This window comes from Sarcophilus harrisii, chromosome 3, assembly GCF_902635505.1.
Source record: "Sarcophilus harrisii chromosome 3, mSarHar1.11, whole genome shotgun sequence".
Taxonomy (NCBI): Eukaryota; Metazoa; Chordata; class Mammalia; order Dasyuromorphia; family Dasyuridae; genus Sarcophilus; species Sarcophilus harrisii.
In genome coordinates, this window is record NC_045428.1 from 219,179,273 (window position 1) to 219,201,530 (window position 22,258).

At 31.6% G+C, this 22,258-nt stretch overlaps 1 protein-coding gene across 4 annotated transcripts in view; it reads left to right on the plus strand.

The window, feature by feature from the left end:
• Positions 1-22,258, plus strand: part of PPP2R3B (protein phosphatase 2 regulatory subunit B''beta) — a 103,994-nt gene that overhangs the window by 43,418 nt on the left and 38,318 nt on the right. For all 4 annotated transcript variants that reach the window (XM_003765613.4, XM_023500381.2, XM_031959072.1 and 1 more), the window contains 6 exons: positions 917-1,020; positions 1,336-1,438; positions 5,051-5,125; positions 14,137-14,223; positions 15,815-15,971; positions 20,312-20,360. In XM_003765613.4, the coding sequence (XP_003765661.1) occupies positions 917-1,020; positions 1,336-1,438; positions 5,051-5,125; positions 14,137-14,223; positions 15,815-15,971; positions 20,312-20,360 (575 nt within the window). The remainder of the gene's footprint in view (positions 1-916; positions 1,021-1,335; positions 1,439-5,050; positions 5,126-14,136; positions 14,224-15,814; positions 15,972-20,311; positions 20,361-22,258) is intronic.

The following is a 22,258-nucleotide window of genomic DNA, read 5'->3' on the forward strand; positions in this document are numbered from 1 at the left end:
TAATCTTGCTGTTAAGATTTGTTATGTTTTGATTCTGCTCATTTCACTCCGCATCGGTTCATATAAATCTTTCCAGACTTTTCTGAAATCAGTCTGCTCATCAATGTAATGTAATTTTCAAAATTTAAAATACTTTATAAATGCTAGATATTATTTTTTAACTAGCTATATGATGACTCATTTTCTCATCTCTAAAATGTGGATAGTAATACTTGCAACATTTATCCTAGGTAGGTAAATGAAGATCAAATGAGATACATAAAGTACTAAATAAAAAGCCAAATGTGCTTGCCTAAAATAGATGAAACCAAAGCTCAGTAGGCTTACCATTCAGTTTTATGGTAGACTCAATACGCATCTTTCATTCTTTTGGTTTTTCCCATATGGAGTACTCTTGAATTAGGTAGGCTATTATATTCTGGGTCTTGATGTTATCAGCAAAATATCATTCACAGATAGGAACATATGAAGAATTTCCCCATTTGCAGAGAATCCCTTTTCTATAACAATAGGAGGTACAATTTTTATTTAAATAATAATTTAAGATTTACAAAGCTCTTTCCATTTCCTTTTGAATTTTGTGCATCCTCCATCACCATGACATATACTTTTAGTGAACATCTGCCCCTCTTTTATGCCTTCTTTAATATTTATAATTGAAAAATAATTTAATAAATTGTCTCTAAAGTTTCACCTGTCAAGGAATATTGTGTGATCCATTGCAGTTGCCTTGCTGGAGAAGAGCCTTTTTATCTGCAAACTATAATATTAGATGAAAAGGGGTACATAGTTTATGTCATTTTACTGTCAACCTGTTTACCATCTTAATTGAAATGGATGAATTTGCTACCATCTCTTTGCTGCTACTAGCTCTTTGTTAAAATTTCAATTGCATTCCCCACTTTTTTTTTAATAGGCCTGTGGATGTCCACTTTATTGGAAAGGGCCATTGTTTTATGGTGCTGGGGGAGAACGAACTGGATATGTATCTGTTCATAAGTTCATTGCAATGTGGAGAAAGTAAGTAGTATTTTTTGGTGACAGAAGATGCTGGGTTATTTCATTAGAACTTAGTGATATATTTAGGCTGAAATTGGCTATTACAATGGAGTATTTGAATGTACTGTTACAGTGTAAATAAACATTTTTTATTTAAACAGAAGACAATAGCTTAATGTGCTATCTTTTAATAGACTACTATTTATTATGGGTTCCCATTAACTGGACATGTGTTATGTGTATCTATGTAGGGCTGCATATGCCTTTGTTTATCTTGTGTTTATGAAGAGATAGGAATGCTATTCTAGATTTGACCAATTTAATACTCTATTTCAGAATCCTTCAGAATTGCCATGATGATTCTGCAAAGTTCATTCATCTTTTAATGAATCCTGGATGCAACTATTTGGTGCAGGAAGATTTCATTCCATTTTTACAAGTAAATTACATGAACTTTTAAATTGTATCATTTTGTATAGCCTTTGGAGATTGCCTCTATTTTATAGGGATCTCACTGTGTTTTATAGATATTATTTATTTCAAAGAATTATAGATGCCAACAAAAATCATATGATTATCTTTTACATGCAGAAAAAGCTTTTGAAAAAAAAATATATTTTTTTTTTTGAAAAAAAAATTATTCCTATTTATTTATTTATTTTTATTAAATAACTTTTTATTGACAGAACCCATGCCAGGGTAATTTTTTACAACATTATCCCTTGCACTCACTTCTGTTCCGATTTTTCCCCTCCCTCCCTCCACCCTCTCCCCAAGATGGCAAGCAGTCCTACATGTTAAATAGATTACAGTAAATCTTGGATACAATATATGTGTGTAGAACCGAACAGTTTTCTTGTTGCTCGGGGAGAATTGGATTTAGAAGGTATAAATAACCTGGGAAGAAGAACAAAAATGCAAGCAGTTTACATTCATTTCCTAGTATTCTTTCTTTGGGTGTAGCTGCTTCTGTCCATCCTTGATCAATTGAAACTAAGTTAGGTCTTGTCTTTGTTGAAAAAATCCACTTCCATCAGAATACATCTTCATACAGTATCGTTGTTGAGGTATATAATGATTTCCTGGTTCTGCTCATTTCACTCAGCATCAGTTCATGTAAGTCTCTCCAGGCCTCTCTGAAATCATCCTGTTGGTCATTTCTTACAGAACAATAATATTCCATAACATTCATATACCACAATTTACTCAACCATTCTCCAATTGATGGGCATCCATTCATTTTCCAGCTTCTAGCCACTACAAACAGGGCTGCCACAAACATTTTGGCACATACAGGTCCCTTTCCCTTCTTTAGTATCTCTTTGGGGTATAAGCCCAGTAGAAACACTGCTGGATCAAAGGGTATGCACAGTTTGATAACTTTTTGGGCATAGTTCCAAATTGCTCTCCAGAATGGCTGGATGTGTTCACAATTCCACCAACAATGTATCAGTGTCCCTGTTTTCCCACATCCCCTCCAACATTCTGCATTATCTTTCCCTGTCATTCTGGCCAATCTGACAGGTGTATAGTGGTATCTCAGAGTTGTCTTAATTTGCATTTCTCTGATCAATAGTGATTTGGAACACTCTTTCATATGAGTAGTAATAGTTTTAATTTCATCATCTGAAAATTGTCTGTTCATATCCTTTGACCATTTATCAATTGGAGAATGGCTTGATTTCTTATAAATTAGAGTCAATTCTCTATATATTTTGGAAATGAGTCCTTTATCAGAACCTTTGACTGTAAAAATGTTTTCCCAGTTTATTGTTTCCCTTCTAATCTTGCCTGCATTAGTTTTGTTTGTACAAAAACTTTTCAATTTGATATAATCAAAATTTTCAATTTTGTAGTCAATAAAAATTATTCCTATTTAAAACAGTAGAAAGTATAGGAATAAATGGAGCTTTCCTTAAATTAATAAATAGTATCTAAAATCATCAGCATTATCTGTAATAGGGATAAATGTAATAGGAATATATAATAAGGATAATCTAGAATCTTTCCAGTAAGATCAGGGTTGAAGCACAGATGTTCATTATCATCACTGTTATCTAAATTGTATTAGAAATGCAAGCTGTGACAATAGGACTAGAAAAAAAAATAAAACAATTAGAATAGACAGTGAAAAAAAAAAACTATCACTTTTTGCAGAAAATGACTGTATACTTAGAGAATCAATTAAAAAACTAATTTTAAAAACTACTTTAAATCAACAACTAAAAAAGTTATAGGACATAAAATAAAACCACATAAATTATTATCAGTTCTCTATGTAACCAACAAAATCCAACAGGAAGAGAGAAAAAGGGAAATTCTATTTAAAGTAACTGTAGACAATATAGAAATCTTGAGAATCTACCTGTCAAGACAAACCCAGGAACTATATTAATGCAATAACAAAATGCTTTTCACACAAATAAAGAAATAAAACAGTGATTTTGGGGGCACTTTGATTTAAAAAAAAAAATGTTTATTATAGATATTTTGAATTTATAGGATCATTTGAATTTTAAAAGTAAAAATGGAGATGATAAATTTGCAGATGGCTTACAAAATGTTATTTGTGTTATTGTGGTATATTTTATGGACAATGAATTTTTTCAAAGTGATAGAACAGTATGACAGTATAACATTTTCAGAATATTATTTTGATTTCCTATTTGTTATTTTAAAAGTTTTGTGTTAACTGATTGTTTTGTCTGATAAAAAATTATTTAGATCCAGGAGACAGCATTATAATTTGTGCATTATATTTATGACTCATTTTTAGTTATCTCGAAAATTTGTAACAACCAAGTTAAATATTTCTAATTTGGAGAATCTTGCATTCCTTTCCTCATTTAATATGGAGCATCTCATTTGCCTTTTTTTTAAATATAAAAATCATGAGATGATAACAAGGTAGTGGCTATGTAAGTCGAGAGAGGAAGAGTATATAAGAGATGATGTGAAAGTAAAAACAATAAGATAGCAATAAAATTGGTTGTGTGGATCATATATATATATATACATATATATATATATATATATACACATACATACACACACACACACAAGTGAGGAGTCAAAAATGATGCCAAAGTCATACGCCTGAGTAACTGGAAAAATGATGGTGTCCTTGCAAGAAATTGGAAAATTAAAAAAGGGAAGGGTGTTTTTTTTTTTTTTTTTTTTTTGGTGGGGGAAGGGTTGGAGGGAAAAATAAAGAATTTTTTGAACAAATTAAATTTGACATGTCTATAGAGCAATCTAGATAAAGATGTCTAAAAGGCAGTTGGTGATATAGCACTGTAACTTGAAAGATTTCAGTATTGTGGGGAGTAATTTAATTAACAATAAATATTGTAATACAAATGCTAGCTATAGCAATTAGTCCAGAAAAAGAAATTGAAAGAATAGGCAATGAGGAAGTAAAATTATCACTATGTAGACAGTATGTTGGTATGCTTAGAGAATTATTGGAGAACAAAGAGAAGAGTTGTACAGGATGAAAAAGCATATAGATGAAGTGTGAATAGCCACAAAAGTGAGATCATCCATCAATTTCAAAGTTTTCTGAAGAATTGTTACATGGTTAGACTGTGTTTATCTATAATGTTTCCCCAATAAAATGCAATCTTTTTGACGGCAGAGGTTTTTTCATTTTTCTCTTTGTATTCCTGGCACTTAATACATTATATTGTTAATATATTGTTAATAAGTATTTGATGATACTTGCTCATCAAAGTAGAAGTTAAATAAATGTGTATTAAATTAATGAATATTGATTCTGTAAATATACTACAGGAGAACATTATAGACTACATGAGAAAATAGGTGTCTCATTTGCCTTTGTATCCTTCAGTATCTAACAAAATGAATTCTCAGTACTAGGCACTTAAATGGTTGAGTGAATAAATATAAAGACATATGAGACTGACATCATTTTGTATAATAAAAGCTCCTATGATCATTGAAGCTTGTAGTTTCATCACTGAAATGAATTCTGAATTTTCATTCCATGTATCTTTTAGGTAAATTTTATCTCTTTTTTCTTTTCATATAGGATGTAGTGAATACTCATCCTGGTTTATCATTTTTAAAGGAAGCATCTGAATTTCATTCTCGGTATATTACCACAGTAAGTATTCTTTGTATGAAAAATTACCATTGTTCTATTTAGTATTCAGTATCATCATGTAAAGCAATTGTAAAAGAATTATGAAAGAAATGGGATTTTTCTTTTTTATTTTAATTTAAAATTTTTTAATAATAGCTTTTTATTTTCAAAATACATGCAAAGATAGTTTTCAGCATTTACCCTTATAAAATTTGATGTTCTCTTCCCTCCATCCTGTTCCCCTAGACAGCAAATAATCCAATGTAGATTAAATATGTGCAATTCTTCTAAACATAGGAAATAAGATTTTTCAGAAGCAAAAACATTCTATCTTTAATTTCTAGGTGATGTGTTTTCTAGGACTTAAAATTGAATGCTTCCTATAGGTTGACTCCCAAAAGTCTTAGTGCAGCTTCAAGCCATTAAAGAATAAAAACTGCACTAAGATTTTTGGGACATCATGTATTACAAAATGAATGGGGAAATGACTTTAATTGAGTTGAATTGTATTTTCTGTGCAAAAGAAATACTTAGCAAATTTAAATACTTTTCTTTTAGTATGATTTTTCAGAATATCAGGATAAAATTTTAATTTCTAATGTCTTATTTCAGCACAAATGATAATTAAGTCTATTCTTGTTAATCTAGGTTTACTTAACAATTCATGGTTTTCCTACTTAGGGAAATTTCTAAACTGTTTTGATTACTTCTGATTTTGAAAGGAAGCATGGCATAGTGGAAAGAATATTGGATCTGGAACCTAACAACACAGAACTAGTCTGAGAACCAGCTCTGTTATTTATTATATTATGTGACACGTCACTTATATATTCTGTGGACCTCAGTTTCATTATCTATAAAATGGAGTTCAATTTGACAATTTTTGCCTTCCCACCAAGCTCTATGTAATGTAGTACAATGATTTTAATGTGAAGATACCTTGCCAGTTTGCCTAGCCTCCAATGTGGTATGATGCTATTAACCATGAGAATTCTATACCCTACTAAGTTCATGGAATCAAATATTTGGAAATAAGTATTTCTTTTGGCCATCTCTCAACTCACATTTTGTGTCAAGCCATTCATCAGTTTTATAATTAACTTTCATACTTGTTCCCATTAGCCTTTACCTTATTTCTGGTACTTGTACTACACCACAAGGTGAAAATACAAGGTATTGTGGCATATAATGCTGTACTGTGCTTTTATAAGTCAGTAAAGTGATATCTTCCCACAAAATAAGAAAGATGATTTTATATAGGAGCTGATAGCTAGCAAATAGCTACCCATTAAATATATGTTAATATTCAGATTTCCTACCAAAAAAGGATTATATTCCAGAAGTTCACTTTTAAGTTTACTGGAACTTGAAATGTATTTTCCCAGGGAAATAGCATAATAAATGGTGGTTTGAGTCCAAAGCCAGCCCACAAAAGCGTACAGAAGTTTTCAAAACATAGTGTTGTACTAGTAATATCATAGAACATAACCACTTCCTACAAATTTGTTTCTATGGGAAAATGTTTTGAGTTTCAGCTTGAAATACCAGTAATACATCCATTGCCCTTATCCTTTGTTCTCTCTACCTCCCTATTTGCCTCACAGTAGGAATAAGTACTATTCCCTGAATTCATTGTGGTGTTGTCCAGGAAAAGCCAAGAAGAAAGTTCAGGAGATGAGAAGGGATTAAGGGAGAGAGAAATAGGCAAGGATGAAGATTTCAGGCAATAAGCATCTATTAAACACTAACCATGTACTAATTAAATTACTAAGCACTGAGGGCACAAATACAAATTAAAATGAAGATATTCCCTGATCTCATGGAACTTACATTCTAATGTAAGAATAATGTCTTGATTTGCTTCTGAAATCGGTTTAAGTGAGGCAGAATTGCACAAAATCAGCAGCTTCACTTCTTCACTTCACTTGGGGAAGATAATATATAAAAAGGAGAAAAGAAAGGTGAGGATAGGGACAAATTGTGAAGACCGTGTATTTTTAAAATCAGCAGGAGTCCGGAGTTCAGGTTAGGGGAAAATCGTCAGTCTTTATTCTCAGTGAAGAAGGATCGGAGGCGCAAGAGAATCTGCGATAGCAATGTGTACAGCTGAGTCAAGAAGCTAGCTCGACCAGCAGCCACACGACCAGCAGCTAGGAGAAAAAAAATCCAGGCCCAATCTCTCCCAGCTTCTCTTCCTGTTCCTCTCTCTGCCTCCACCCACCAAAATCGTCATTTCCTGTACAACACATTAGGACTTGCACAGAGAGTGGGCAGGGACCATTCTTTATCTAATCATGTATATTAATAGAGTATAGCCCAATTACTATTTAGCCTCATGTACTTGAGACCTCAATGCATCAACTCAAACTTCAGCCCATTACAACAAATGTTCCTTTTGGGAGCTTGATAGCAAAGTTTAGAGAGCCATAAACACAACTAGAAGAAAAATAAAGCATGGCCACCCAGAGCCCTTCCTCAAAAATGAATGACCTGAAAGGAATTCATCAATGGAAAAAAAGGGGCCAGCATACCGAGATATGTTCCACAAAGAGAAGGCTTCAGATGCTGAAGAAAGTTCCAAGAAGAGAATGCTGCTGAGGCATGATGAAGAAGCTTGGAAAATCACAAGCTAGAATAGGCATTGGGGTGTGAAAAGAGCCCCTGCAGTATTGGGGATACTAGAATGCTTAGTTATTTCAAACTAATTATCTCTTTCCCTTGTTTTTACCACAGTCTCTTGTTTCTTCAAGATACTGTGACTCCCACACCCACCTCCCCACTTGTACGATAGTTTATTTCATAGCTTTATCCCCTACCCTTTTGGTTCCAAAGCAAACACATAATTTTTTTGAATTTTCCTCTACTCTTTTCCTGCTAGTAGCAATGGAAAATGTTTGCAACAGAAAAGAAACCTTTCATCTGTGTTCCCCTTTTTTCTCCCCACTAATATAACAAAAGACATCCAGCTGATTTTGATAGATCTTGGGATATATGAGATAAAGTATGATTAATATCCATTTCAGAAAACTCAAACTTGTATTATCCTAGATAGGAGTGGAAATATGCCATACTCTAATTAGAAGATGAGTTGGACTGATAATGTTGCTAAAGAGTCTATTGCCTGCACTGTGATTGGAATTTAAATTTTAGTAGTATCAGGCTTGAGAAGCTACTATGTGATGGCTTTAGAGGTAAACAATAGGTACTAGTGATGAGTAGAGGGTTAAAAGAGAGAATAGCCCTAGACTGAAGTGGAATTTGAAGGGGAGTGAATCCTGAATAGTAATGGTAAAGAGAAGGAAAATGCTAATGGCTACATAATTACCTGGTTGAGGCAATAAAGATAATGTGGAATGTGTAGAGTGTTCTAGGAGGACTAGCACTTCTGGTGTGAGGCCTTGCAAAACTCTTTTTAGGTCTGCTTAGTCACCTTTGACATCCACCTTTTACCCATCCACCCACCCACCTGCCTCTGGTTCCCAAAATGTTATAGTACGTGCAGTTGTATCCTGGTAAACTGTCTTGGCTAAATCAGGTTGAGGGTAAATAACAAGTTCAAACCTAACCATGTGAAAATTTCTCTTGGTGGAATGGGTTGAGAATAATTTGTCCCAGTGGCCATGGAAGTGGACTGAAGCATGCTGTGTGGTGTGCTTAGAGCTTAGTCAGACATGGGAGATGCCAAGGTTATCCACTGCATCAGAGGCCATTTCCAGTCATCCTAACTTTTGTCTTGCCACTGTACTTTGATGGCTCTGAGAGAAGAAGTGAAGCTGCTGATTTTGTGCAATTCTGCCTCACTTAAACCGATTTCAGAAGCAAATCAAGACATTACCTTGTGATGTCATTGGTCCTCTTCAAAACACAACACATGTTTTCCAAACATCAAAGCACCATATAAATGAATATCATTATATTTGTTATTTTTATTAGAGGGTTTATGGTATAGTGGATAGGACTCTAGATTTAGAGTCAGGATAGATTCAGATCTGTACCAGCTATCTGACTCTCTGCAATTCACTCATTTTCTCTGTACTTATAAGGAAAATGAGAAGGTGGGACACAATCTCATCCAGTATCAATTTCAGTTTTAACTTTAATTCTCTTATTATTTTTAAATAGTACTTTATTTTTCCCCAATTCTGTGTTAAGACAATTTTTAGCATTCATTTAAAAAAAATTTATAGCATTTTATTTTTCCAAATACATGCAAAAATAATTTTCAGTATTTGCCTTTGGAAAACCTTGTATTCCCAAATTTTTCTCCCTTTCTTTCTCCACAATTTAGCAAGCAATTTGATTTGGGTTAACATGTGCAACTCTTCTATCTATATTTTATTCATCTTTGCATGTTTGTCATGCTGCATAAGAACAATCAGATCAAAAGGGGAAAAAAACATGAAAAAAGAGAAAAAAAGTAAAAAGCAGCAAAAAGGTGAAAATACTATACTCTGATCCACACTCAGTCTCCATAATTCTCTCTCTGGATGTAGGTAGCATTTTCTATCACAAGTCTATTGGAATTGTCTTGAATTACCTCATTGTAGAAAAGAACCAAATCATCATCGTTGATCACATAATCTTGTTGCTGTGTACAATGTTCTCTTGGTTCTGCTCATTTTACTTAGCATCAGTTCATGTAAGTTTTTCCAGGCTTTTCTAAAATCGGCCTGTTCATCATTTCTTATTGAACAGTAATATTCCCTAACATTCATATACCATATGGCTTATTCAGCCATTTCCCAACTGATGGGCATCCACTCAATTTCCAGTACCTTATCACTACAGAAACGGCTAGCATTCATTTTTTTTTTTTTACAAGATTTTGAGTTTCATATTTTTCTCCCTACTTCCTTCTTCCTTCCCCTCCCTTCTCCTCTTCTTAAAATGGTAGGTTATATGTAAAAAAAAAAATATATATATATATATATATATATATATATGGTTATATGATAGAGGTTATATGTAAAATATTTCTATATGTAATCCTATTCTCAAATAACTGTTTACAAGTAAGGGACAAGAATAGAGATTTTCTGGGGAGAATTCTGGGAAGATGGAGGAGGAAGCTGGTAAATTTCAAACTTCTCGATTTCCCCCACAAATAGAATAAATTTGCACCTCCGGGCAAATATAGACTGGTGAAAAATCAAGAAGACTTGGGGCAGAATAGAGTCTTCCTGATACAACCCAAGAAGATCTGAAGAAAGATTCCAGGCTGAGGATTAATCTGTCTGAAATGCAAACACTTCCTGGTTAGCTCCAAGGGAGACACCAAGTAGGGACTCCTAGGGCTAGCTAAGTATGGCTGGAGGCTCAGCAGGAACTAGAGACTTTTTATTTTTCAGACAATTTGTAAAATCAGGGTCTGAATTGGGGAAGACTGAAAGAACCTTGGCTGTTGGGGAAGACCAGGTCATCTGCTGTGCTGTTGAGACACGGCTCTGGGTGAGAAGGTAAGAAACATGTTATAGGAACAGGAAAAGCTGCTACCCCAAAGAGTAATGTGAAATGGTTCCCTGCCCAGAGAAAATTTATAGAACTGAAAAAAGAATTCAAAAAGCAAGAGACATTGAGGAAAAACTAAAAAGAAAAAGAAAAACCATCCAAGAAAAACGAGATTGTGGGGGAAAAAAACTTAAAGGAGTTTCAGAGGTGAAAATAATTCTTTGAAATTAAAACTGGGCAAAAGGAAGCCAAGAAGACCAAGAAATAACAAAACAGATAATAAAGAATGAGAAAATAGTAGAATATAATGTGAAATATAAGAAAAACAATAGATCTAGAGAACAGATCAAGAAGAGATAATATAAGAATAATTGGACTGCCAGAAAGTTGTGATGTAAAAGAGAACTTTGACACAATAATGAAGGAAATAATCCAAGAAAATTGTCCTGGAGTGATAGAACATGAGGGGAAAGTAGAAATAGAAAAAACTCACCGATCACCATGTCAACAAGAATCTTTGTGTAAAACATAGGGATATTTATCCTTTTTTTCCCCCTTTCAAATCAGAGAAAATTTTGCAAGAAACAACAAGAAAAAAATTCAAATAAGCTAGAGCTACAATTAGAATTGTACAAGACTTAGAAGTAGCTACAATAAAAGACCGCAGGTAAAGAAATTATCTACCAACAATCAAAAGAACTAGGTCTGTGGTCAAAAATATATCCAGCAAAATTATAATTTTAAATGAGAAAAAATGGACATTCAACAAATGTTGATTGCATTGCAGATTTTCAGGACTTTCTATCAACCAAACCCAAATATAACAAAATTTAACATATAAGAGCCAATATGAAAGATCAATTTTAAGGTATTTAACATAGACAAACTATTTAAACATGGACAAATTGTCTTTTATATATGTGTAAACACACACACACATACACATACACACACACACATATATATAATATGTTTAAGATTCATATCAATAGGATAACTCAAAAAAATAGTAATGTCATACAAATGAGGTGAAGAAGAAGAATATTCACAGAGGCATTGGTTGGGAGAAGAGCTCACATCAGCAATAGGTTCAATAAGCAATGCAACATATATACCATGAAGGGTATACCACCCGCTAAAATCTCTAAAGAAAAAAGGGAGGGAGGGATGGGCTGATAGGGAAGCAAAAGGTAAGGGGAAGAAGACAAATGAGGGATCCTTGGATGAGGGGAGGTTAGGGAGCAGAATTTAATTAAAGAGTGCAAGGGTGAGGAAGAGTGTCTTTGAGTGTGAATATGCATGTTTATTTCTTCATATATATACATAAATATATCTTTTCTTAACCGTTGCATGCTTGGGGGTGGAGACGGATGAAAGGAGGGAAAAAGAATAAAGTAAATAAGGTGCACAGCAGAGAACAATTTACAAGGAAATAAAGAAAAAGTAGATACCCATGAATATAATTTCATCTACTAACATATATACTTTTTTGATCTGTCAATTTGTTATATATTTTGAATCCTCTTTAGGTCTTCTGCTTAACAATGTTGTTCTATTTTGTTTTATATTTTCTGTTTTTCTTATTCTGTTTATTCAAATAAAATATATTTAATAACTTAAAAATTTGTTTGTAATTAATTTGGGGTCAAAAATATTCAATAATCAGTTGGTTTACTGTTGTAATATTTCCTATCCTTACAGAGCTGTAATTTTTTTTCAGATGTGAATCTCAGTCAATTCACATGGAAAGTGCAGTAGCAGTTAACTTAGAAAAATAATTCTTCTTACTTTCCATAAGCTCTTTTTACTATCTAAAGTTCCTTTTGTTTCTCTGTCTTAAGGTAGAAGCTAACATAGATGAGAAGCACAGCCTCTTATTAGCAACAAATGGGGTATGACCGTTTTAGGGAGCCTTTAGAAATATTTGGAAAATGAACAAATATTGTTACATAAAGACTTAAATAAATTCCTAGTTTTTAAAATAATACATACAAGTATAGTTAGATTTTTTGATAATATTCTTCTCCTACTTTTGACTGTACATTAGGAAAAGATAGGCAGAACAAGGTAAGTGAGCTGACACGAGTTAAAATAGGATGCCTTAATTTAAAAACATTTCTTTCTCCATTAACATACATAGATCAACATTTTAAAGGCTTTTATGAAATATATATTTAAACTTATTTTTATAGGTGGTTGCTTATTGTTATTGTTAATTTATCATCATCATCATCATTATTTGTTGACCTTTACCTCCTATTAACCAGAGGTTCTTTTTATCCAGTCTTGGACTCATTTTGTGTAGCTTCAAAAACCTATTTTTTGTGATATTCTTTATGTCCCATTACCTAGGATGGCTATCATAAATCTTAAAGCATTTTATAAATAGGAGCTGATATCAGCATGGTCAGTTCTTAGTGAATTGCAAAATCAATGCAATATGAGACTAAAATTAATTTACTCATTTCCTATTGCTTTTATAACCTAGATTTTAATGATAAATATGTTATCTCATTTGGCAGCATTATTATATCTTTTTAAAATCTTAAAATAGCTAGATGATATAATGGCATGTGGATAACATATTTTTAAGGCATAAGCTAATTAGAAATTATGGCACTGTAGATTAGAAATTATTTTACCCCTCTGTACTGTAAAAACTAAAGTAAATATCTATGGGAATCTTAAAAAAAAAATTTAAAAATCAATCAGCTTCGATGGACATGGCTCTCTTAAACAATGAGATAATTCAAATCAGTCCAGTTGTTCAGTGATGAAAAAAGCCATATACACCCAGAGAGAGGCCTGTGGGAACTGAGTGTGGATTACAACATAGCATTTTCATACTTTCTGTTGATGTTTGCTTGCATTTTGTTTTCCTTCTCAGGTTTTTTTTTTTTCTTTCTAGATCCAATTTTTTTGTGCAGCAAGATAACTGTATAAATATGTATACTTATACTGGATTTAACATATTTAGCATGTATTGAACTACCTACCATCTAGGGGAGGGGGTGACGGGAAGAAGTAAAAGATTTGAAACAGAAAGTTTTGCAAGGGTCAGTGTCGAAAAATTACCCATGCATATGTTTTGTAAATAAAAAGCTTTAATTTAAAAAAAAAAAGTCAGCTTCAAGGTTCAGATCAATATCAGTCAGATTTTCCTTGTGATGCAGTGGGAAATTTCCATTTTAACTTATATTGTGAATAAAATATTGGGAATGTTGTGAATAAAAAAACAGTCTCCATTTTATAAGAATTTTTGATCTTAGATGAAAATAAAGTTATAGGGTTAGATGTGAGCATTTCTTGGTTTTTGTGTTTTTTATTTAACTTTCTGAACTGATTAACATGCAAATATTAAAGAGAGGTTGCATTTTTATACCTGTGTTTTAGAGAGACCTTAAAACAAGTTAAAGGGTTACAGAAGAACAAAAGAGAATATATAAATATTGTACCATTATTTGAAGTCTAGATTTAAAAAAAAAATCCTACTTATAGGACACTTCCAGTTTTTAAAGAGAGCTCATTTTAACAAAACAGAAATGATTATTCAACTTGAACACAATTGTTGTTACTTATTGCAGGTTATACAACGGATTTTTTATACAGTAAATAGATCCTGGTCTGGGAGAATCACTTGTACTGAACTGAGAAAAAGCAGTTTTTTGCAGGTATATTTCCTTTTTATGACAATAACCAATGTAGTTTCTATTAATTCAGAAAATTAGTTGACACATTACTATCTATCTGAAGTCTATAGAATTTTGTGTTGCTTTAATTTAAAATCTGTAAATTTCTGCATGGAAATAGTGCCATTCACCTGTTTCATATCACTGTATTTTAAAACACTAAAAAATTAATTCAGATTAATCTTATTCATTCAAGTTAATCAATTATTATTTGGGGTTGGTTGCCAGAACAGCCTCTTTTAGAGTTCAAAATCATGCAATCATAGCTAACTAATTTTCTGAGCTCAAGATTTTCAAACACAAAAGTTTAGTTTCATGATAAAGTAAATGTTGTGCCAGAAGTTTTTGAGTTTCAGATTTAACTTTACCTCTTCCTGTCAGGGGACACAATTGTCTTTCAGCTTTAAAAAAATTTAGTTATATAAATTTTCTGCTAGTTTACCTTGACAAGTGCAATTATTAAAATATATAAGCAAGAACAGAAACAAAAGAACCCAGTCATCAATCAATTGTGCTTACTATTTGCCAGACACTATGCCTGGAATATACATGCTATAGGGATACAAAGACAGAAAGCAAACAGTCCTTGCCCTCAAAGAAGATAATTTCAGAGGAGAAATCTAGTAGCTCAGGGAATCCAGAAATGCCTTCTGCAGTCTTCAGATAAAAAGGAAACAGAAAAAAGTAAGGAGGAGAAGCATCATAGGCATCATGGACAGCTAATACAAAGGAATGAAGGGTTACGGGTGAGGAACATCAAATAGGCCGTTATAGCTGGATTGTATAAAATTAATCCCCCACCCCACCCCAAAGAGATAACAGATTATGCATATATCTGTAAATTTACTTATTAGTCAAAAACTAATACCAACTTGAAGAATGTGGTATCTTCCTTTTCCTTTTTTTTTTTTTTTTGTGATCCTTGTTTCCTTTTATTCCTCTAACATGGATGTGTCACTTCTTGCTATTAATTGCATATCTGTCAGTGTGCATAGTAGTATCCTTTTGGACCTTTTTTCATCTTTTTAAGGATTTTTCAAATTTTTAAGAATTCAAATGTCTAATCATTTCTGAGAGTGCAATAATATTGCTTTATATTCATGTGATAATTTGACCAGCTATTCCCCAATCATTGGAAATATAGCCTGTTTCCAATTTTTTGTTATTAGAAATAGAATTACTGAAAATATTTCAGATAGTTTTGTTTTTTTTTCCCTATCAGTTGGGAATTAACAATAATCCATTACCTCTTTGGAACATTGTTCCAATAGTTTGATTCCTGGGTCAAAGATTATATATAATTCCTGCTGAATAAATAATTCCATTTTTTGCTTTTCAAAAAGACTTAGCAAATTTTACTTTCCAACAACAGAATGTGTTTGCTTTACAATAATTGCCCCAACATTGAATTTTCTTTGCTAATTTGATGAGTATCATTGAAGAGTTGGTGTAATTTGTATTTCTCCAATTATTAAAGATTTAAAACTTTCTTTTTGATTGTTGGTTTTTTCTTTCTTTCTTTTTTTGAGAACTACTTTGCCAGATGTCTTAATGGTTATTTTTTTCCCTACAGAATGTTGCACTATTGGAAGAGGAAGCTGATATTAACCAGTTGACAGAATACTTCTCTTATGAACATTTTTATGTCATTTATTGTAAATTCTGGGAACTAGACACTGACCATGATCTCTTTATTGATCCAAAGGACTTAGCCAGACATAATGACCATGGTAAGACAAATAGAAGATCTGTAAGTATAGTTACACTGTATTCATACTTTATATGCTCTAGCAACTCAACAATCACTGAGTTTGTGTGGCAACCACAATCCAGGACGAATTCTAAAAAGAGACTTTCCATCATGATTCCATTATTGTTTAGGTAATCTTGATTTATTTCTACTCTTGTGTTTTATAGTAAACCTGCTATGTAAATATCTTATCCAAAGATCAGGTTTTCATAGCTCCTTTTATTTCTCCTATGGTATCCAATCCCCAAAACATATACAAGAATAAAGAAATAGACATAAACAGCTATTATAAAATGTACAGTTTTACAATTTTTATTGTGCTTAAAGTAATTCATAATACAAAGTGTTTGCAATTTAGTAAACTTCACGTTACAAATTTAATTTGTCCTACCATAAAATATTCATTATCGTAATTCTTGTTTTTCCTGTTTAACCCACTTCCAAACTTGTCTTTTTTTTTTCCTGTCCTTAGTTAATTCCTACCTTTTTTTTTTTTTGTTTGTTTGTTCATTCACTTTTTCAAGACTCAATATTAACTCCCTTAAACTCTGGAGAAACTGGATATTTATTTTTTTTTCCTGGCATCTGAAGTCTTTTACTCTCAGATTATTTTTTTAAATTACCCTCATATTTCCCTTTACATTGAGTCTTTACTTATAGAATTCCCTTTCTTAAAACAGTCTTCTTCCTTTGATGTACTTAATACCCTGATTAGCTCTCCTAAACTGAGCTTACATTCTAAGACTTGACCATTCAGCAATGTCTCTCACTTAAAGTTTTCTAATTTCTTATTTCTCTGTTTATTCTACTCATTCTTAAATCCTTCATGCTTTCTCCTGTTGTCACCATTCTAGTATTCCATTGTTGGAATGGAATATCATAGATATTCTTATCATAGATAACTAATTTCTCACTCTGACCTGTTCCAAGAAGTTATTTATTGAATAATTTATCTCAGAATGGCAGATTTGCATAAAGTGTTTGCATAAAGATATCATATCTTCCATCTCATGCAAATTTGTGTTTCTTTTACCTGTCAGTAATAATTGCAATATTTTATTTCACCATTCACCTATCTAGAGTTATCCAGGAAGCTTTTTTAAAGATATTAATGTTATATTATCTGTTATTCATTTATGTTTTAACTCCTCTTCCCAGATTGCTTGGATATTCTCAATCCCTATAATATTTGGAGAGACTTTAAAAAATTTTCCTACACTTGATATTTGAGGCTATTGTTACATTAATTCAAATACAAAATTGATATGATAAATTAATTATTGTTTAAAATAAAATATCATTTCTTTTGTCAATGTATTGGTGTGTTTCCTATGTAGTAGACACTTAGTAATGATTGCTGAATCATATTGTTGCAGAAACATCTTTTATGAGGTTTATTTTACCTTTCATATAGTAGAATTCTAACAGTTCATTTTATCTTAATTTTTTTAATGGAATGTATTCTTAAAACCAGTGTGTATAAATCATATCATATTTTAGACTCCCAAGAGAAGCTTGAAATTTAAAGGATTCTTGTATTAGAGTCTTTACTAAAACAATAATTGTAATTTATTTTTTGTGGACGTTCAGATTTTGCTTATAACCATAGATGGGTAGAACTAAAATGAGCATTATTAATCATTTAACACATCCATTCATTTTATAGATAAAGGAACCAAAACCCAGAGTGGTATAGTAATTTACCCAAAGCTACTTAGAATCCCTTAAAATGAGCAGAGGCAGTATGGTCTATGGGGAAAATTCTTCGCTTTACAGTCCTCAGACTTGAATACAAATCCTGATTCTTTCATTTTGTATCTTTATGACTTAGATCAAATCACTTAATCTCTCTGCACCTCAGTTTCCTTATCCATAAACTGGAGTAATTAAACTAGATTGACTTCTTAAGTCACTTCAACCTTAAATCTAGGATCCTAGTAGGCCTGTAAATTATGGTTATGCTATATCTAACTCAGACCAGCTCAAATTGGTAAGTGCTGCAAATCTTGGTTTGATTAAGTGTTTATTGATTGTCTAGTCTTAAGAAAGTGATGGGAAAAAGTTGATAATGCATATTAAGCTTAAAAATTTAAGTGTGCTTCCCTCCTCCCCCACAAAGAGCTGGTTGTTAAACATTTATTAACATGCCTCTGCTATAAATCTAATTTCATGAAATGATTTCTTAAATATACTTTTTAAAAGTTTTTTATTATAACATTTGTCAGAATACTTACAAACACCTTTAAAACAACCTTAGTTCTATTAATAACTGTGTACTGACTCATATGCAGTATCATATATTTTAAAGCAGAATTAAGATTCTGAATATTAAAATTAAACTTCAAATATACTCCACAACTGGATGCTCAAAGTATTTTGTGCCTGATCTCCCATTGTATTTTTACCTTCTATCTTTTATAGAATTATAGAAGGTACATATACCCATATATGTTATTTCCCCTGTTGGATTGTACTGTCTCTGAGATAAGAACTGAATCTGGCACGTAGTACCATATTTACATTTATTGAACGAATAAATATTGTTTATAGTGTACCCTTTTATCTAAATCATAACATTTCCCACAATTTGTAACTTTTGTTGGATCTTTAAAATATACTCTGCTACTAAGATAAAATTTCTCCAGCTTTACAGGATGAAATTAATACTGAAGAATTAAGGGTCTTATCAGTGCTTGGTATTTAGCTTCTTCCTTAGTTAATAATAAAGGAAAATCAATAATTTCTTCTTGGAAGCATTGTGTTTATTGCCTGAGATGATACAGTTCTATTATTATACATTTCTCCAAGGTTTGAATTATGTTTAATGATTATATTAAAAATTATGAATAATATTTGATTAATTTATTTGTGTGCTTTTCTGTGTTTTTTTAAAAAGCTTTCCACCAAGTTCTCAGAAAAGAAAGACAGCAGATCTCTGTGTTTCATATTGACCTATTATAAATGATAATGGAAATTTGCCTTTTAAAATAGAAATCAGGATAAATATATAATAAATATAAATAAGACAGTTATTTCACTTTGGAGGAATTTACCCCAGTTGTATTATGAAGGAAAAAAAAAACCCTATCCAAAAATTCTCACAGCTGCATTATTAAATGCAAAACAAAACAAAAATCCCAATTTAAATGTCCAGCAATAGGTAGTTAAGTAAATGCGCGTTGAATAAATTAATATAATCAAGTAAAGTAATTCAGTTAGTACTAAAAAATATGAAAAATACAAAGAAATCTGGAGGGAATTTTATCCAATAAATGTAAATCAGGGGAAAACACTAAGCATAACTCTATGAGAGAAGAAGTGAATGAGAATAAATTAGCAAAGCATCTTAATTAGAACTTTGAGAGAGAGAGAGAAGAACTATTATAAAACATCTAGTGGAATTGTTTTTTAAATAAAATTTTAAAATATAAAAAGTACATTTAAAAAGATATACAATAATAATAGCTAAATTTTTTATAGTTCTTTAATTTTGGCAAACAAAGCACATTAAAATTTTATCTCATTTTATCCTCACAATAACCCTGGGAGGTGTAGGTGTCATTGTCGTTTTTATTTTGTAGATAAGAAAACTGAGGCAAACCTTTGCCCAGGATCAAACAGAGAATAAATGTTTGGGGCTGAATTTGAGTTTTCCTGACTCCAGGTCCAACATTGTATTGCCTTCACCACCTAGTTACTTCTTAATCTAACTGTTAAAATTAATCTGTACTATTTTACCTTATAGATAGTAAAATAGAAAGAAAAAAATGACAAAGATTTTTAAAAATTCATTTTAAATCCTAATTACATACCACTTATTGCTGTGTGACTTTGGCCATGTCACTTAAAATCTTTAAACTAGTCTCCAATTTTTTTTACTTTGTTTTTCTTGAAGTTTTGGGAGTTTTTTTGGTGGGGAGAGGGAGGAAGATCTATGTTTTTGTTTTTTTTTTTTTCACAACATAACTTTTATGGAAATGTTTTGCATAACTTCATTTGTGCTCTCAATAAAGAAGGGTTTAGGAGGAAAAGAAAGAATCGAACTCAAAATTTTAAAACAAATGTAAAATATTGTTTTACATATAACTGGGGAAAATAAAAATATTAAATTAATGGACTAATCTCCATACTGTAAAATGGTTCTAAATAACAACACTGATGATTGTAGCAACGAGAGAACCAAGCAGTAACTTTTAACCTTAATTTCTTATCTTTCAAAATATAATAATATGTAAAGTTCTAAAACAATGTTGTCATAATCAATTACTTTCTGAAAACTCATGATATAGCTGAAAATATAAATTAACTTTTTTTTTACAGCTATATCCAGTAGGATGATTGAGAGAATATTCTCAGGAGCAGTGACACGGTAAGTTTAATGTATTTTAGTTTTTAATATTTAGTTCTGTAGTCCCAGCATTTCAGGTTTTCTTTTCAAAGGTTATAACCTTGAAATTCTTAATCATTTACTGTCAGTAAGGAAACTTATATTAGCTTCTTTGTAAATAGATGGAATTTTTTTTCCCAAATTTGTTTTTGCAAAGTGTCAGATTCAAAAGAAGATATTTTAATTGCATTTACTATCTTTACATACTCTCTTATTTATACCAGTGAAGAAAAGCTACCACTATGGATTTTTTGGGCATGATTCAAATGTATCCTGGTAATGCCATCATTTCCCTTATGGATTCCTTTCTGTTCTCATTTGGTTGTTGTTGTTGTTGTTGGGAATCATTAACGCTTTTCTTTCATTTCAGTATCAGTCATTCCTATATACACTTCTTCATGTCTCCCCTACTGCAGCCCTCAAAAAAACAAAGCACAAAATAAAAAGTGATGCTATATATTAGTACATATATGTCCTTTCCCTCTTTATTTGATCTTTTTGCCTGATAGTGATTTCTCTGGGTTGATTAGCATTGACAGTTCAATGACTTTTTGTTGTTTTAATTACAATGTAGAATTTTAATCTTTATATACTTCCAAATAGCTTTTCAGAATTCCTGTACTTCTTCACACTTGCATCAACAGAGAATTAATGTATATATCCTTCTATATCCCCTTTTAAAAAGGTCATATTTCTTTTCTCTCTCTCTCTCTCTCTCTCTCTCTCTGTCATTTTTGCAATTTACTAGGAAAACTGAAATCTCAGAGTTATTTTAATTTGTATTTTCATATTATTTTATTTGAGCATTTTTAATGCAATTGTTAGTAGTTGGCTTTTTTCTTTTATGGAACAGATTCCATATCTATTTAACACTTAGGTGATGGTTCTTGTTTTTAAATTTGAGTCAGTCCCCCTTATATCTTGGATATCAGACATTTATAAGAGTTCATTATAGAGATCCTCCCAAATTAACTTTTTTCCCCCTTTCATTTTAATCTAATTGATTTTATTTATGTCACAACTTTTCAGCTTTCATATAATCAAAATTGATTTTTTTTTGTCTCCTGTGAACCTCCCTATCTCTGATTAAGAACTCTTCCCCTACTCACAGTTAAAAAAGGTATCTCCTTATCTGCTCCTCTGATTATGTAATTTAGGTGTCCATTTAGAGTTCAAGCTATTATATGGTGTTGGTAGATTGGTTTAAATCCAATTTCTGCTATTAAAAAAAAAAAAAAAAAAACTGCTTCTCCAAAAGTTTTTAATTGAGTAATGAATCCTTATCCAAGCATTTGATATACCAATCAATACCAAATAGTTTTGAAGATTATTGTTTGTAGCATAGTTTGAGATCTGGTACTACTAGACCATCTTCTCATTTTTTTCTATTCCCTTTGGATTCCTGTACTTTTCCCCAGTAAATTGTTGTTTTTCCTTCTACAAAGTAACCTTTTGGTATTTCAGTATAACTTTGAATCTTAAAATCTAAGTAGTATTATAATTTTTATTATATTTTAATGGTTCAACAATATGTAGTTTAATTTCTCTTGTGGGGTAGGTCTATCTCAATACAGCAGTACATAGTTCAGTTTTGAGATTGGGAAAAAACCTACATGTTCATAGACCATCTTGTGGTTAAAAAAAATTTTACTTAAGGGATAGTATGGAAAGTATATTTAATAAGGATATGTAAATAATTCAGTTGAGTGCAACTATCTTGCTTATGTGTTTCCCATCATTCAAGAAGCCAGTTGGTATTCCTAAGCTATCTTTTGTACTTAGAAAAACTACATCACTAGCTTGATCATTTAGAAACTTTATCACTTGGTCCCTTAGACCAACTAAGTCACCAAGGCTAGTTTTGCTATCTTTTAAAGAAG